Source organism: Salvelinus fontinalis, chromosome 4 (assembly GCF_029448725.1).
Source record: "Salvelinus fontinalis isolate EN_2023a chromosome 4, ASM2944872v1, whole genome shotgun sequence".
Taxonomy (NCBI): Eukaryota; Metazoa; Chordata; class Actinopteri; order Salmoniformes; family Salmonidae; genus Salvelinus; species Salvelinus fontinalis.
The window spans coordinates 23,280,720-23,298,410 of NC_074668.1; the positions used below are offsets into that span (position 1 = coordinate 23,280,720).

Sequence of the window (17,691 nt, forward strand, 5' to 3'; positions counted from 1 at the left end):
GTCAAGTTCCCTGCCATCCAGGACCTCTATACCAGGCGGTTTGAAGGGAAGGGCTGGAAACATTTTAAAGACTCAAGCCATAGACTGTTCTCTCTGCTTCCGCATGGCAAGCTGTACCGGACACCAACAAGCTCCTGAACAGCTTCCATCTCCAAGCTATAAGACTGCTAAATAGCTAACAGAATGGCTACACGGACTATTTGACTTAACCCTTGTATTGAGTTTTATTTTTGCACTGTCTATATGCACACTCACAGGACTCTACACACTCACTGACACTCCAACACACACATAACATGCACACACATTTATACTGACTTTACACACACGCACAATCATCTACGCTGCTGCTACTCTGTTTATCATATAAGCTGATGATGCCTAGTCACCTTACCCCTATACATATCTACCTCTATCCCTCCAGTACGCCTGCACACTGTAAATATGGTATTGAAACTGACCCTGTATTCAGCTTCTTACTTTGTTGTGTTCTTCTTATTTCTTATTTTAAGTATCTACCTTTTCCAAAGGGAGGGTCAATCAGTGTGTCTCCTGGGGTATTCCCCACTGGCCCATTCCCTCTGATAAATTTCAGTGCTTTACGATTAGGTACATAAAATGAGTCATAGATCTGGACGGTAAATAAGAGCTTGTCATTGAGGCTGATACCAAGCCAGGCTCCACCTCCTCCAGATACTCCCTCAGACTACTGCTATTGAACTGAAGCTAAAAAAAGGTTCCAATAAATACGGTTGATATTTCCCTGGGGACTTTGATGCTGCCACCCTGAAGCACGCTTTGCTTGCATTCGAATACAAACTAACAAAACGGACTGTTTACTGGCTGTGTAAATTCAGACAAATGTACTTGTCGTAAAGTCAAGCACCGGCTCCTCTCTTTTCAATATTATGAAAAAAACACCACCATTGGCAAGATAGCCACAAACCACCTGACCCTCTACTGTCTAATGCTTTCACATGCTGTTGTTATGACAATGTACTGTGTTTGTATCTTTGTGTAAATGCTTCTTACCGGTAAAATTATATGTAATCAATGAATCAATCCCACCATAAAAAGCAGGCATATCCATACTGTATTTGTATTAATTAAAAATACTGATGCCATTCAATGGACTATTAATCCATGCATGAAATAAGCATGGAAATATCGCTTTGGAGTACATTCACTTTTATATTTACACTCATGGTAATGTTTAGGAATTTGAAAAAAAATGTGTGTCTGAAGAATGCTCTGTCATTTCAGTCTCAGGGCCGGTGCAGTGAGGGTTGATGGGCTCAAAATGAACTTAGATGCACTGATGGACACTTGCTAACCAAGCCCAAGCTAATCATTGTGGCTAGTTCGTTTACACTTGTCCAAAATGACTCCCTGAATGACTGCCTTTGCATATTAAGCAGACCAACAGACAATGGAGACACTGCTGGTGCACAAGAGAGGAACTAAACATGAACAGTGACGTAGTGGGAAGAGACAGCCCACTGGGCACAGACATTAGTTCAACGTTTAGTTTGATTTACATTTGGTTGAATTGTAAACTAACGTGAATTCAAAGTGAAATCAACAAACAATGTCACCATGTCATTGGATTTAGGTTAAAAGTTGGGTGAAAAAAATGACGAAATTCCCTTAGGTTGATGACTTTTTGCAAATGCAAGCAGTTTTCCACACTGATTCAAAGTCAGACTTTTTTGATTGAAATGACATTGATTCAACCAGTTTTTGCCCAGTCGGGCAGTGTGCTTGACAATCTAATTGATAGTCAGCATATTAGATAGGCTTGAGAGATGCATTCAAAATACCATGCACAGTGAACAGACTGTATGTCACATACCTTTCCTAAGGTTACATTTTTAAATGTCTGTTTCAGTTTCACAATTTACATTTCTCAACTCAAACCCTACATCAAAAACACATATTGTGCATTTGTCTATTTCAGTAAATGGTGTCTCAATATTGGCAAAAAAGTACAACGTTAGGAGGTTTTAAAGGAGGCTTTAAAAGAAAAACTCAGAAAGTGTGTTTGCTACAGGCATGCAATCAGCTTGGAATTCAAAAGCTAGCCCAGATTCCGCTGTTGTATAATCAGGGAGCAAATGGAGGAAATTAACCCTTTTGGCATCATGGCACAAAGACTCAAAAACATCTACCCAAATCAGTAAGAAAGGCATTTTTAAAGTGACACCAACTACATTTGAGTAATTTAGCAGATATTATTTTCCAGAGCAACTTGCAGGTGCAATTAGTGTTAAGTGCCTTGCTCAAGGCTTAATTTTTCACCTAGTCGGCACGGGGATTTGAACCAGCAACTTTTCGGTTACTGGCCCAACGCTCTTAACCGCTAGGCTACCTGCCGCCCTTTTGTGTAATTTTGCACAAAACCATATTTAAATACAATGTGTGTTCTTTAGCACAGAAATCTACTATGAGTAGCAAATGGTGGATAATAATAAAGGACATACAAAGAATATTTTGTACACCTGATCAAAATGCTGAATCATCCTTAGACACACACAGAGACACACAGAGACACACAGAGACACGCAGAGACACGCAGACAATATGAGAGCAGTTGAGAAAAGAGGAGTGATAATAACAGATCAAAGGAAATGAAAAACAACTCATATTTCTGTGCAGATATTGAGTCATAACTAGATCCTGACAGCTGTTGTGGAGTGGGCACTGAACGTAGGGTTTATAGGCCTCTCATTATTTAACATGTTAGCGTCTCCCCATGGCCCTATGAAAATTTGATGGCAGTATTACAGCTAGTTCACTGGCTCCTCACTACTACTCAATGTTTATGCGCATGCAAATGGGAGATTGAAGCCAAGGCAGCTATAAGGCCCTCTCTATTGGACTAACACAGACATAACAATAACTGTCCACTACTGTGTTCCTACAGAAGTAGACACCCACAATATGGAAAGACTGGAGAGAGGAGGATTTGCTGGGACCTGAATATAACCATTTTGCTCTTACAGATAAGTATCAAAAGGCCAAAGCCCAGGCAAGACGGACCCATGTAGCCTGACTTAGACGTTTCCTGTCTCTGGATCTGCATACAGAAAAAAAAAACATTCCTGTAAATAAAGACAGCTGTCTGGCAATCGTCTTCCCAGCGACAATGACATTGACCGTAGTCAGATGCTCCGCTGATTAAAAATTGATCCATTTAGAAAATTCTAATCAACTGAACAGGATTCTTTCATATGTGGGATAGGGTGGAGTGGAGGTGGTGGTGGGGCAGCAGCTGACACAGACCTGTTATTAACCCCTGCACCTCCACACAGCACCCTGCACCCCAGCAGCACCCGTCCCCTAGCGCTCCGGGACCAGACACGGACCAGACGCACTGAATTATTCAGTAGTCTAGCAGAGGCTACGGCCACCTCGTCTATTTATGCGTGGCAGAAAGGGGTAGTGGCTCTAATGGCCTGTCCAGAGGAGCCCTGGGTCCCAGCGGAGTCACCCGTGGAGGGAGGAGGGGCCGTAGCGTAGGGCTGCAGGGGATGTAAGAGAGAATTCATCAGTGGCTGAGGTCACAGCGGGTTAATGATGTCGCACGTCTAGACGGACGCTAGGCTCACACCCTTCCCAAAAGGCTATGGGGGTGTGGCCGGGGTCCACTAATATTTTTATCTCTAAAGGAAAACTGGTGCCAGAACATTAACTCTTTGGGGGCATTTGTAATAAGCTGGTGTTATTGACTTTCGCAATGGATCCAAACATGGTTACACTGGGTGCATCCATATTTCAACCACCACATAAACCGAATGAAACAATGACCATCTCGGCTGCTGGTGATATGTACTGGGATTTGCTATATGTTTTGATGGTGCTGTCTACCACAACATGCTATCTAAATAGAAAATCCCTCAGGTGAAGAGAGAGAGTTCACTTCATATCATAAACAACTGAATATATCAAATGAGGGGAAACCTCTTCAAATTCACAATCACTAGGAGGAATTCTAAGCTCGCCAACAGAGCCCCCTTGATTAGTGACTCCACACACTTACCCCCTTATCATCACACAGACAACTAAAACCTCTACAGTGGCACCTCCACCATGGTAGAGAACAGTGGAGACTTGAGGGAGGAGCTAAAGGAGGTCGGGCTCATTGTAATGGCTGGAATGGAATAAATGGAACGCTGTCAAACATGTCGTTTCCATATGTTTGATACCGTTCCATTTATTCCATTCCAGCCATTACAATGAGCCTGTTCTCCTATAGCTCCTTCCACCAGCCTCCTCAGGCACATAGTCATTCAGTAATCAGGGCATCTCTCCCTGAGAGGGTAAGGCACAAGGGTGGGGAACACTCTTGGCAACCGCTCTATTGCCATGAGTCCTTCTATCACCTTGGTGATCATGTTGTGTCACGCAGGCCTGGGCAACTCCAATCGGGGGCCTGATTGGTGTCACACTTTTTCCCCAGCCCCAGCTAACACACCTGACTCAAATAATCAACTAATCATGATCTTCAGTTAAAAATGCAATTAGTTTAAATCAGGTGTGTTTGCTAGGGGTGGGGGAAAGTGTGATACCAATCAGGCCCCCGAGGACTGGAGATGCCCAGACCTGTATGTAGTGCATCCGCCCAATCTATCTAAGGGATAAGCACTACAGGAAAAACAGGCACAGGAGAGCACAACCTCCTGTGTAGTCCAGAGACAAGCCAATCAACAACAGCAAAACACATCAAGGCAAAGTAGCACCGACAGAGAGGGGAGTAAGTTCAGATTTACAAACTGGTGAAAAGTAATCAACAGTATACCCAAGCACCAAGCCATCGTCAATTGAGAGGACATATAGATAATCAAGTCCAGGCTGGGGTTAAAGAAGAATATTTATAATATCATCCAAAATAGACTCATGAACTTCAAGGTTGGGTTCTTTAAGAGAGAGTGTGCTCGATAGGTCTGATGAGGCGGAATGAGTTTAGCCTTCAATAGGCATATGTACTCCTACTCACCACCACTGCTCTCTGCTTATCCTGCATCTGATGCCAAGCACATTTACTGTTGAGGTCAACATCTCTGCCATGATTGAACCAAACCAAGGGCATCCCATGGCAGGGTAGAGAGGACACACAGACCCATCTCTTATTTACACAAATGTAATTTCCACAGCTCCGTCCCTCAAGGTGACTATGCACATAACTTAGAGATCCACATGGGCTCTCCTGATGGGCATGTCATAACAATGAGAAAACAAGGTGGGGGAGATGCACTATGAACATTCAAAACACTGTGAAAACAGAAGTCGACAAAATACAACAACCAATGTCAAATGTGTTCTAAATAATCCTTTTATACACAAGAATTGCAAACCAGTTGGAAATATGTAAATCACAAGATGTTTTGTGTGTAATATGGCTATGGCTAATGAGCATGTGCTATATTTAACATTCATCCACAGGCATGCAATTTGAGAGCAACATGAACTCATCCTCTGTGCAAAGACAGTCATGCTGCCTAAAGCTACAACTCCTGATGTGAGGAGAGAGAGCACCTAGGGTAAGGGATGCACTTTAAAATGCTGCCCTATTCAGTAATAGGTCCACTGGTGTGTCATAATAAAGGCGCTGGCCCTCAGGTTTAAACCTCCCTAGAGACGGAAGAGGAAGCGAGACATCCCACTCTCACATTTTTCTGTTTCAATGGAAGTCAATGAACTACGTACACCAGACCCAGCTGCTATCGCATTGGTGTTTATGGGAGAGCCACCCCCTGAAGTAGACAGGAACTGACAATTTTTTTAAATGGTAAACAGCCTGACTGAACTATCTTCATTTATCCGCCATCTTTGCCTCCCTATTCCTGCTCTTCTCTTCAGGGTTTTCTTCCTCCAGTCCCATCCTGTAGAAGCCTAGAGCAACGTTTAGCTAAACCTGCTGGCCTACGTAGGCAGAGAGAGTCCCCAGAGGGCTGAACAATCAGACAATTTCAAGATCATGAAGCATTAAACCAATCCCGGCAGGGTACACTAATTAAACAGCCGAGCCCGGCACAGCCAACCAATCCCCACAGAGCAATTAAATCCATCCCCTCTAAAACACTGTAGAACCTGTCTGGGGAAAACCGCCGAGAAGAGAGAGAGGGAGAGTGAGAGGGGAAAAAATTATCATAAAATTAATCTGGAAAAAAGGGAAAAACTATAGGGGAATGCAGTAAGAGACTAACAAGGGAAATTGAAAAGGAGTGATTTAATTCAGCTCTTTGTTATTTTTCTCCTTTATTTAAAAAAAATTACGATTCAAAATGCCTAAACAGTCCTTTTCTTTCAACTGAAGAGGGGGATTCTGTGACCACATTATAATACAAAAACAGTGACCCTGTTGCCATGAAAAAGTGCATATTTAATTAAGATTAGAGAGTTCAGGAGCCACCTTGAGACTAGCAAAAAGAGAGGCCTGCCTCAGGGCCTACATTACAGAGCTGCGAACACAGTCGCAACACACAATCAATACCCCAACGTCCTCGCCATCAACATAAATTAGAAAGTGACAACAGAAGGATGCCATCAGTTGTGATTCCAAAATAAGCGTTTGCATGGAAACGGAGGCGTGAGGAATGGGGAGCGGGGAGCATGGCTATGTGGGGGCAGAACTGATGTCTGGGACATTGCTCTCTCATCCCTCAGAACATACCCAGCAAACCGGGAACATTCCCAGAACATTAGCTAACATTCCCATTAACTTCTAGTTTTGGATGATAACGTTTGGATGATAACGTTCCACAAACATTCAAAGAATGTTTTTGATCACCAAATATAAAAATAGTTTATTAAATATCCTTGGAATGTCCTAACATTCACTAAAATGTTGGTCACAACATCTGTAAAAAAAAGACCACAGAACATTCCCCTAAGTTTCTCATTAGGTTGCCAGGGTAAGTAATAACATAATGTGCCGGTAATGTTCATACTGCCGCAACAAAATGTGGGAGCAATAGAAGTGGTTCTGAGGAAACATGACAGGAACGTTCTGCTAATGTTGATGGATATGTTATTCAAAACACACATAACAACAAGCAGGGGGTATTCCTACAATGGTCTCATAAAGGTATAGTGTGACATTATGATGGTTCTAATAACATTCCCTGAACATACTTCAGCAATAAAGTGCTGGAGCAATAGAAGTACTCGGAATATTCAGTTAATGTTGAAGATATTACAACTAACGCCGATAACAACAAACAAGAAACATTCCTGCAAGACGCTTATAAAATGATTAAGGTTATGACGATCCAGAATTGTTTTAAAAACCGACTTCAACAATAATGGGAGTCGTTCTAAACACATTGCTGCAATGTTATGCTAATATTGATGTGTAATGTAACATTATTATCTTCTCACATTATTATATTTTATTAGCGTGCTGACCAGACATAGCTGGAGCTTTTTAAAAGAATGGTAATCAAGAAGGATTGAACCTGCGATCTGCCATCTTCAAGCCCTGTAGGCTACTAGTAAAAATCAAAACATCCAGACTTTACAGTATATAAAGAAGATTTGTAGAGTAAGAAATAATAAAGGATATTTATTTTTGTAGACAAAGACCAGAACCCGGAAGTCAGAGTAAAGGTGTAAACAGCTTTATATTTGTGTTAGTTTCATCCCAGCAGGCGCAGTGTAACAACTCCAGGGATAACACTCCATGGACTGTTCAAAACATAATTGTATAATTCTGTGAACATAGGAATAATATTCAAAGAACATTGAGGGAATGTTTTGTGCACAAGTGGAGGCTGCTGAGGGGAGAACGACTCATAATAATGGCTGGAACGGAGCAGATGGAATGGCATCAAACCATGTGTTTTATGTATTTGATACCATTCCACTCTTTCTGCTCCAGCCATTACCACGAGCCCATCCTCCCCAATTAAGGTGCCGCCAACCTCCTATGCCTGATACAACCATTGTAAGAATGTCATCATCAGATTTTGTGTTTTGGGAACCTATCTCTTGTAATGTCCCCACAATGTTCCCATGTTCACACAACCTAAAGAATTGTTTTAGGAACTTTAAAAGAACATTAAAAAAAATGTGTTCTGGGAACATTCTTGCAACATCAGGGGATTGTTTATTCAACCTAATACAAACATTGTAATCATCAGCACAACTGCACAGTTTTTTTGTTTTGGGAACATATCTTTTGTCATGTCCCCACAAAGTTACCACAACCTAAAGAAATGTGTTAGTTTGAAGGAAGTTGCTAACCGCTAACTAGCGAGACTTCCAGTCATTGCGCTAATGCTAGTTAGCATTGACTCGCAAAACTACCTCTAATTTCCTTCATACTGGACGCAGATACATAAAAATGGTATCCACGAGTTCATCTGACTCTGGGGAAGTAAAGTGCTTCATTGTCAAAATACCAAACTATCCTTTTAGCTTTTATTTAGCTGGAAGTACAGAGACAAGACAAATGCATTTTCCTTATGGCGTTGGAGAGATGCAGAAATCACCAAAGAATATGATAAGAGCAGTAGCTATGGCAGGGAAACAGTGGTCTGGATGGAGAGATAGACTTGCTCTCTCTTTTCCGAGTGAAGCGGCATATAAATCACAGAGCAGCGCTTCACGTCTCAACTTCCTGTTCCTCTCCATTAAAAATGATAAACTGTTCCTCTTGAAGCCATTCGCTCGCTTTCGGGTCCCAGTATGCACCTTTCACAGTAAAAAAGCTGAACTCTTGTCAGATTTATTCTATCCTGCTCCCATTGTTGGAGATGAATAAGAGAATAATTAACTGGAGCATGATAGCAGCTGCACAAAGACAGGACTGGCTAAAATAACAAGCCTGATTCATCTGTTTTTGTTGTAACACACCTTTTGTATAATTTTGATAAAACAGAGGACATCTGCTTAGAAATAAAAATGCTGTTTTGATTTTTTTTTTAAACACAGAAATAAAGGGGACATATTTTCTCTTCCCTCTTCTGTTAAAATGAGGACAAATGGGCCCTAGAAAGGTGTGCAACGTAGAGTCCACCATATTCCCCCTTTCTAGTAAACACTCTGAGCAATGACACATAAAACCGCCAGGGATCCCCATAGAGACCCTTGAGAAGAGCAGGGAGGCATTGATGTCAAGAGCTTTGGAGCCCAGGAGCACCATCCACACTATCCACACCTCCGCTGCACAACAGAACAGGCCCGCTAGCATCCTCACCACACATCATACAACATACAAAGCCCAGCGTTCACACAAAAACAAGGGTCTCCTTTTTATCCCTGAAGGACAAAATGGACAATAGGGGGATGAATTACAGCCACTGAAGCCCTGCCAAATACAGCAGAGAAAGGCTGGAAGAGGGACGAGAAAGATAGAGAAAAGGGAGGAGAATGGAGGGGATTCAATGTAAGCTCAGTAAAATGAACAAGAAAGGCTGGTGCTCAATACGTCTGCAGTGCTGTCAGACAATCAAAACAAATAAAGAGGGGCCGCTGTAGAGATACACAACTCAATATGGACTCACTGGGCAGGGAACTGGCTGCCAGTAGGGTGAAAGGACACAGCTTTATACCCATACCGATGAGCCACTACCTCTCCCGCTGAATCTTCCACCTCCTCTGGCCTGCCTGCCTGCCTGCCTGCCTGCCTGCCTGCCTGCCTGCCTGCCTGCCTGCCTGGCCCACTGCTATGGAAGAGGAGCCTGCCGCCATGGATCCTTCCTCCTGCAGACTAATGTGTCCCTGAAGTTTTGTTAAAGCTGGTTATTTACTCCTGCAAAGCAATTGCTTCAGGCTAGGGGCAGCAGAATAAAAAAAAACAGGACTGTGAAAAAGCTTGTGCCTTTTGCGATGAAGCACTGTCAACTACCAAGGGGGGATTACTGCTTCAAAATTGGGGTGCAGGCTTTGGATAGGACATTTAGGTAAGACTGAATGCTAAAGCAGAGGGTGAGACACCTGAGAAGAATACAGAGGGTCATAAACAGATGATCAAAAACTAATCCATGTTTCTTAATAACAATATCTCAATATATATCCTTGTTAGAAATGTTCTCACACTGTTCAAAGAAGAAAGCCTATGATAAGTTCTGTGAAAGCAAGAACTCATCATCATTACAAAAGACATCATCACACACCCATATCAAACCGCAGTACTTATCCTGGGAACAGGGGCATGAATGAGGCAAAACGACTGCGGATGGGTATGGAAATCTGCTTGAAGGAAGGTCAAAGTGATTAAGCTGACATTAATGACAGGTCTACTCTTTCTGTGTGAATGCTCACCGTAGCTGTCTCTAAACCCATTTGTAATTCCGCTCCAAACGATGAAGAATCTGCTTTGAAGTCTCTACCACTAATGCTACACAGAGGTTAAATAGCTTAATGCTGAAGTCTGTTTCACTTCTCTCTCTAATGTTGCCTTCATTTTATATACCCGGGTTATGGCTCCTGGATTTCACAACTCAATTTACCCCAGCTAGTTCTGTAAAAGCTCTCTCCTTTCTTATTTCCTGTCCTTCTCACTGTCAAAGAATAAGAAGGGCTTATGGTAAATGAGACCATGGCAGACGTAACCCGTCCATTATCTCCCAATGAGGAGGTGTGAAAGCATGTTTGAAGAATGTTTATCTAGCAGGGCATGGATGCAACACAGACCTGTGGTGATGAGGCTGCAGCTTATGTCCCACTGCTTCTAAAAACCATGCTTAATCCACTGGGGCTTTTTTGGAAAGGTCTGTCAAAGAGGAGATTGCAGGTCTAAAAGGATGGACATATCTTCTCTTTACTCGAGTATCAATTTGAGGTCAGCTTAGTATCCATCTCTGACTCTGCATATGTTTGTATGTGGGAGTGAGTCAATAAAGACAATCTACACATTTGCATTACATGTGCATGTATGAGTATGGCTGTCCTTATGTGATTAATATGTACCCTATGGAGGAGGTACGTGTCCACATGCCTACACACAAGCGTGTATGTGTGTGCATGAGTGTGTCGGTCTGTGTGTGCATTTTCCTATTTCATACCCTGGGGCTCTGTCTCCACCCATGCTGCCTCCTTGGGTTGTCCATGCTGTTTGTGGTTGAGGCTATCAAAGGCTGCCTCTAGAGCTATTTCCCCCTCTCCTCCTTTATAGATCACTCAATCATATTGGACAAAGCTTTCTCAGGACACAAACCCTAACCCTCCCCTCAACCCTATAGTGCCCTAGACCTGGCATTTCCGGTAAATTATGAAATGATGGTAACGCCTTATGTGACAAAAACAATAACGAGAAACAAATCTATTAAAGCATGAATGAAAGGGAATGAGAGACCTGTTTTCACAGCCAATTTGAGATTGCAGGGTTGGGTTTAGGGGGGCGGGAGCAGCCGGCAAACGGCACACAGAGAGAGCAGGCTGGTAGCAGCGGCAGCCAGGCTCACAGGCTGCAAAGCAATTTCCCTGTTTGGCAATACTGTTGTCTCTGTCTGTGCATTAGAGCTGACACGGGAGCGCCTGAGTCATGCTAAATGTATACAATCAAAGCCTTTCGTTCCTGATCTAAACTCACTGCCTCAGAGAATGATGGAGAGAAGAGTATGGAGATACGTGGGTCTGGAAAATATCATCAAATAAGTGCATTGCTTTAAAACCATATATAATGAACACAGCATTCCATCACTATAAGACAACAGAGGGATTCTCAAATGTATTTTATATAAACAGGGAGCACAGTAATGATTTGAAGCTATAGTTGGTGTCTACATTTGGACAAGGTTACCTGGAACTCTGATAAAACACATTGCATTACACTTCAAAATGTACCTGATGAAGGTTGATTACCTTACAAAATAATCTTCTAAACACATGATGTTTCCTCTATTATATTTTGGATAGCTAAAGCGTGCTTTATATTGTGAAAACAACATACAATGTTATTACAATGTAACAACTTTGTAAACTGTGTCCTCTTGTAGTCTGACCTCACCTTCTTGTCACCTGGGTCTGAGAATGCTCCCTACTGGCTGAATGATATCCTGATTCCTGGGCGTTCTCGCTATTGGCTAAGACTTGGCTTGGGCCTGGCAGGACCTGGCAGGACATCTCCTGACCCGTCCTTTCCATGGTCGCCCACGGAAATGCCATCTGGTTGGGGTGAATGATTACACCGGCAATGGCCGTGTGACCTGCGGCCAGCGGGAACCAAGGTCACTCCACCTCAATGCTCACTTTACCTGTTCTCTTTTTGTTAGGTTCGGGGTGAATCATCCATCTCTGACTATTCTACCACAGAAATCAAGTTCACACACAAATTAATTAAAAATGAAAATCTGAAATGTCTTGAGTCAATAAGTATTCAACCCCTTTCTTATGGAAAGCCTAAATAAGTTCAGGAGTAAACATTTGCTTAACAAGCCACATAATAAGTTACATGCACTCATGCAATAATAGAGTTTAACATGGTTTTTGAATGACTACCTCATATCTCTGTACCCCAGACATACAATTATCTGTAAAAGGTCCCTCAGTCGAGCAGTGAATTTCAAACACAGATATAACCACAAAGACCAGGGAGGTTTTCCAATGCCTCACAAGAAAGGGCACCGATTGGTAGATTTAAAAATAAAACAGACACTGAATATCCCTTTGAGCATGGTGAAGTTATTAAGTACACTTTGGATGGTATATCAATACACCCAGTCACTACAAAGATACAGGTGTCCTTCCTAACTCTGTTGCCAGAGGGGAAGGGATTTCACTATGAGGCCAATGGTGTTCAGAAAACTGAGAATGGATCAACAACATTGTTGTTACTCCACAATACTAACCTAATTGATAGAGTGAAAAAAACGAAGCCTGTACAGAATAAAAATATTCCTAAGCATGCATCCTGTTTGCAACAAGGCACTAAAGTAATACTGAAACAAATGTTACAAAGCAATTATGAATATGTCTGAATACAATGTGTGATGTTTGGGGAATATCCAATACAGCACACTACTGAGTGCCACTCGCCATATTTTCAAGCATAATATCTGGCTGCGTCATGTTATGGGTATTCTTGTAATCGTTAAGGACAAAAAATAAACGGAATGGAGCTAAGCACAGGCAAAATCCTAGAGGAAAACCTGGTTTCCACACTGAGAGATTAATTCACTTTCAGCAGGACAATAACCCAAAACACAAGGCCAAATCTACACTGTTGCTTACTATGAAGACAGTTAATGTTCCTGAGTTACAGTTTTGACATAAATCTGCTTGAAAATCTATGACAACACTTGAAAATGGTTGTCCAGCAATGATCAACAACCAATTTGACAGAGCTTGAAGAATGTTGAAAAGAATAATGTGCAAATATTGCACAATCCAGGCTTAGAGACTTACCCAGAAAGACTGACAGCTGTAATCAGTGCTAAAGGTGATTGTAACATGTATTGACTCAGGGGTGTGAATACTTATGTAAATTTGATATTTCTGTATTTCATTTTCAATTAATTGGCAAACATTTCTAAAAACATGTTTAGACAGTGTAGAAAACCCCCCGACTTAATCAATTTTTAATTCAGGCTGTAGGCCCTGAAGGCCATGTAGATAAAAGCTTTATAGTAATTTCTATAGATTCTATAATGTTCACTTTAGCCTACTATATAAACTCCAACATATGACTGACATCAATATTGGGATTTTTCAAGATGTTTCTTTTGAGTAATATTGCATTATTCAGTTAACAGTAATTTAGTCATGTTATCATTTTAAACGTTACATTATGAACATGAATGACTTTGTCAAACAGAATATCAGTGGCCTCCCGCTACGTTAAATCATAGACTTGGTATATATTTTGATATTTTGGTTGGAAACACTTTATTTTGAGGTGTCAGGCCTCATTCAGGTAGAAAGAAAGTCATGTGCAAATTGATTTATTCGACTCAAATCTGAAAAAATGAGAAGTTGGCTATTTGATTCTAAGCATTGGCCACTAATGCCAGGATTGCAGCAAACGAATTATGTAAAAACATGCTATTTTGTAAGAGGAAAGATGTGAATGAATCTCGACGTAGTCTATAGTTACGTAATAGCTAAACTCGCCCTTTGCATCACTGATTAAATGAGTAGTCCAGCGATTGGTGGGCACAATAGCAACCGGCCACACAAGACAACCCAGAACAGATCAGATTTCTTTTCAGCAGGCTTTTCCGCGGTACCTGGCTTGCCATGCTCCAGTCATTTCTCATATTACAGAACATCAATCATACAGTAGAGACAGTGCTTTTGCGCTGGCCGAGTCTGATTTACAAACATTAGCGAGGAATACAATTACAACAGTCCTTGCCCGAATAGCCTTGTGCTCACAATGCGGCTCGAGATGAGCGAAAGGGGCTGAAAACATCTGTACCGAGACGCACAGATAAGCGAATTACATCGTCAACACTGGCTTTTTAGTGATGTCAAGTCTTACAGAAATGCCATTGAAAAGGTTCATTAAAAACGCTATAGTCGTATGTCAGTAGCCTAATAGATTGTAAAACTATTTGTCAATTTACTAGACGGGTTTGTAAAACCGGATCATTGACAACTTTGTGATAACCAAGTCAATATAAGCTGTCTGTTTTGTGAAATCCTCATTCAGATGTCTGACTATTCACTGAACACGCGTTGCATTAAGCCTACATCATTGCCTATAGCCAAACACACTATCATGATTTTACACATATGTTTTAACGCGCAACACCGGAATGACCAATAGCCTAAATAGATTACATGATACCGTCATTGGTAGACTAAGCCTATAATAAATACGCGTCAAGTTTTTCTGACTGGGCTATTGTCTAAAAGAGAAATAACAAACAGTCAATCAAGTAGGCTATCCAACCGTAGCCTACAGCCTATGGCTTGAATAAGTGATGATTATTTAGCAGATGAACAGAAGAAGAAAAAAACTTATCAATCTAATTGTGGCAAACAAAGTTGATTTACAAGCAAAAACGAAATATCATATTTTTATCAAACACAGAAAATAAAATAGAACCAAATGTCGCTAAAGAGATCGTAAAACCACGCACCATCATGACACAAATGGAATAAAACATTAAGCTGGTGAAAAGTTACGTCCTTGGAGCAAGATTCATGGGGGCATAAAAAGTTTCAATCCGTTCTCTGTCTACACCACCGATGGGCATTATAAAGACCGAATCGTATAAAAATAAGGTCTGTGTCCGTGGTGCTGATCCCAGCGGTGAACGCAGAGCGGAGGCTACAGAGCGCCTGTGCTACTCTATGGTCGTTCCATCGCTGATCAATGATTGAACTGAACAAAGGCAGAAAAGGATCAATTTCTAATAACTATCAATGCAACACCGCCGATTTCTTTCTCCATTCGTCCACAGTAACATATTTCCCACCATTTTAAAGTACACAATGTTCTATGAACACATGCAACCAAAAAGGTAAAGGATAACACTAACCTGAAGCCGCCGTAGATCAAATTTCTTCCAATATTGAAACATCGATCCCACATCGGCGGCCATCTTGGGGGATATTGAAGATATTTTTTTCGGCGGCTGCAATAAATATGTGGGCTGGATTTCCCTTGTTAAACAACGTTAACGATTACTCGTTCTACTTTTTAAAAAAATGCAACGAACACATGAAAGTCCACTGAACTAACGCAAATATGTTTGTTAAAAAAATAAGTGATGTCCTGGTGGACCGCGAGTGTTTTTGAAAAGAAAAATAGTATCAACGCGTTTGTGCAGTCCCGGTTAACTGGACAAATTGCATTTGATTTTGGTTTGTCAAAGTTATCAATACTGACGTAAGGGGTTGATCAATAGCCTACCGTCTGGTAAAGGGAAGGAGAACAACAATGTAATCTATGCATATTGTGCTTATGGAAATCCGTCTACCATGGTATAAAATGAATAAAACAGTTGCGTCCATATCGTCAGTCCCTAATAATAGTAGCCTAAATAGTGAAATACACAGAACACCTCTTTTTATGTTTACACCCCTCCCTCCATTAGCGTAGGCTACAAATAACAGTGAATGGATGAATAGACTATATATCCATTGCACTTTGGATTTCTGCTCATCTGAATAAATAGGCGAAGATCATTGGCAATGCATGCACCTGCTCTGGTGAACGAATAAAAACTAGTTTAATCTGTGATCATGTTAATTCATTACCATTTCAAAATGTGAAATAGTAATACCACAAAAACCTAAGCACACATGCACATGCACACGCACACATACACGCACACAGACATACAAACATTGATGCTACACACATCACAACTGCTGCTACAATACTCTTATTTACTATTGCTAGTACTGCACAATTCAAATTATTGCACCAAAATCCCCCCTTCCCACTTAATGTGTTGTGAAAAGTGTTGTGAAATGTAATGTCATGTAATATTTTCAATTTAATATAACTGCCTTATTGTTGCTGGACCCCAGGAAGAGTAGCTGCTGCCTTGTGTCAATATTGTAGATTGTTGACTTCCTGTTTTATATTTATGCTAAAATGTACTATTCTATTCTACTGAGCCATTTACTTTATATTTGTAATTGTTGTTGTATTGTCGAGAAGGGACCTGCAAGTAAGCATTTCGTTGGACAGTATATACCATGTGTATCCTGTACATATGACTTATAAAAACTTGAAACTAATTTGAAATAACTTCTTAAACATTTCACTGTCTAAACTTTGCAAAATGATTCCCACACACGCCTAGTTAATGATTATTTAGATATTTCAAAGTTCCATAAAAAAATATATGAAACATATTTTAGAACTTAGTTCATATGTGATAATTAATTGATCACTCTAGCAAATTGGATCTAGCTTTGATGTCTGAAATTGAACAGTGGCTGGTATATGGTGGGTTAACTGGGTCTCAGAAAAAGTGGGTATGCAGGCATAGAAAAAATCTAGGTATTGTATATCTGGGATACAGACTGGTACTGGATCATATGAGACCTGTAAAAACAAAAGCATATGGGAGGTACTGAGTAGCCTACTTAAAATAAAGCATATTATTGACAAATTGACACAAATACTCTAGAGTCTACTCTGAGCAGTGCCCGTAGGGGGTAAAATAACATGTTTATGAGGTCAATTACTGGATTCCGGAACTTAATTTTGATTAGATAATGAAAGATTATAATGTGAAAACAGTACGTATATGGTATCTGAAGAGTTACAAAAGTGTGTATTTCTGTTTCATCACATCTGGAGGCTATACAGGAGAAGGGAAAGGGGATACCTAAGTCAGTTGCACAACTGAATGCATTCAACCGAAATGTCTCTTCCGCATTGACTCAACACCTGTGAATCAGATAAGGATTCATATGTAATGAATATCATATTGATATAGTGTTTTTCAGTGGTAGCTTACTTTTGAAGAGCACAGGTAGACAGACACATGTACATCAAATACAAAGACGATATACTACGCAGGCATTCATGTCCATCACCACTACTCTGGAAAACCTGCCTCTGTTTACATGAAGGGGTTTGTAAGAATTTGTTCTTAACTGACTTTCCTAGTTAAATAAAGGTTAAATAAATACAAATAAATACATTTGTCAGACCAGTGAAGGCTGCAGACATATTCCATGATATACAATAAAGTTGTTTTCCATAATACTTGACTCTCTGTACACCATAGACTAGCATTCACATTTTTGTAGCGGTGATGGTGGAGGTGGTTGTTATAC

At 40.9% G+C, this 17,691-nt stretch overlaps 1 protein-coding gene across 5 annotated transcripts in view; it reads right to left on the reverse strand.

Annotated features, from left to right (window-relative positions):
• LOC129853387 (homeobox protein cut-like 2) overlaps positions 1–16,147 on the reverse strand; it is a 130,820-nt gene extending 114,673 nt beyond the window's left edge. For 2 of the 5 annotated variants that reach the window (XM_055919377.1, XM_055919376.1), the window contains exon 1: positions 15,432–16,146. In XM_055919377.1, coding sequence (XP_055775352.1) covers positions 15,432–15,494 — 63 coding nt within the window. In that variant the 5' untranslated portion in view covers positions 15,495–16,146. Of the gene's footprint in view, positions 1–15,431 lie in introns of all 5 variants that reach the window. The other 3 variants (XM_055919375.1, XM_055919378.1, XM_055919379.1) reach the window with 3 other exon arrangements.
• Positions 16,148–17,691: the final 1,544 nt, after the last annotated feature.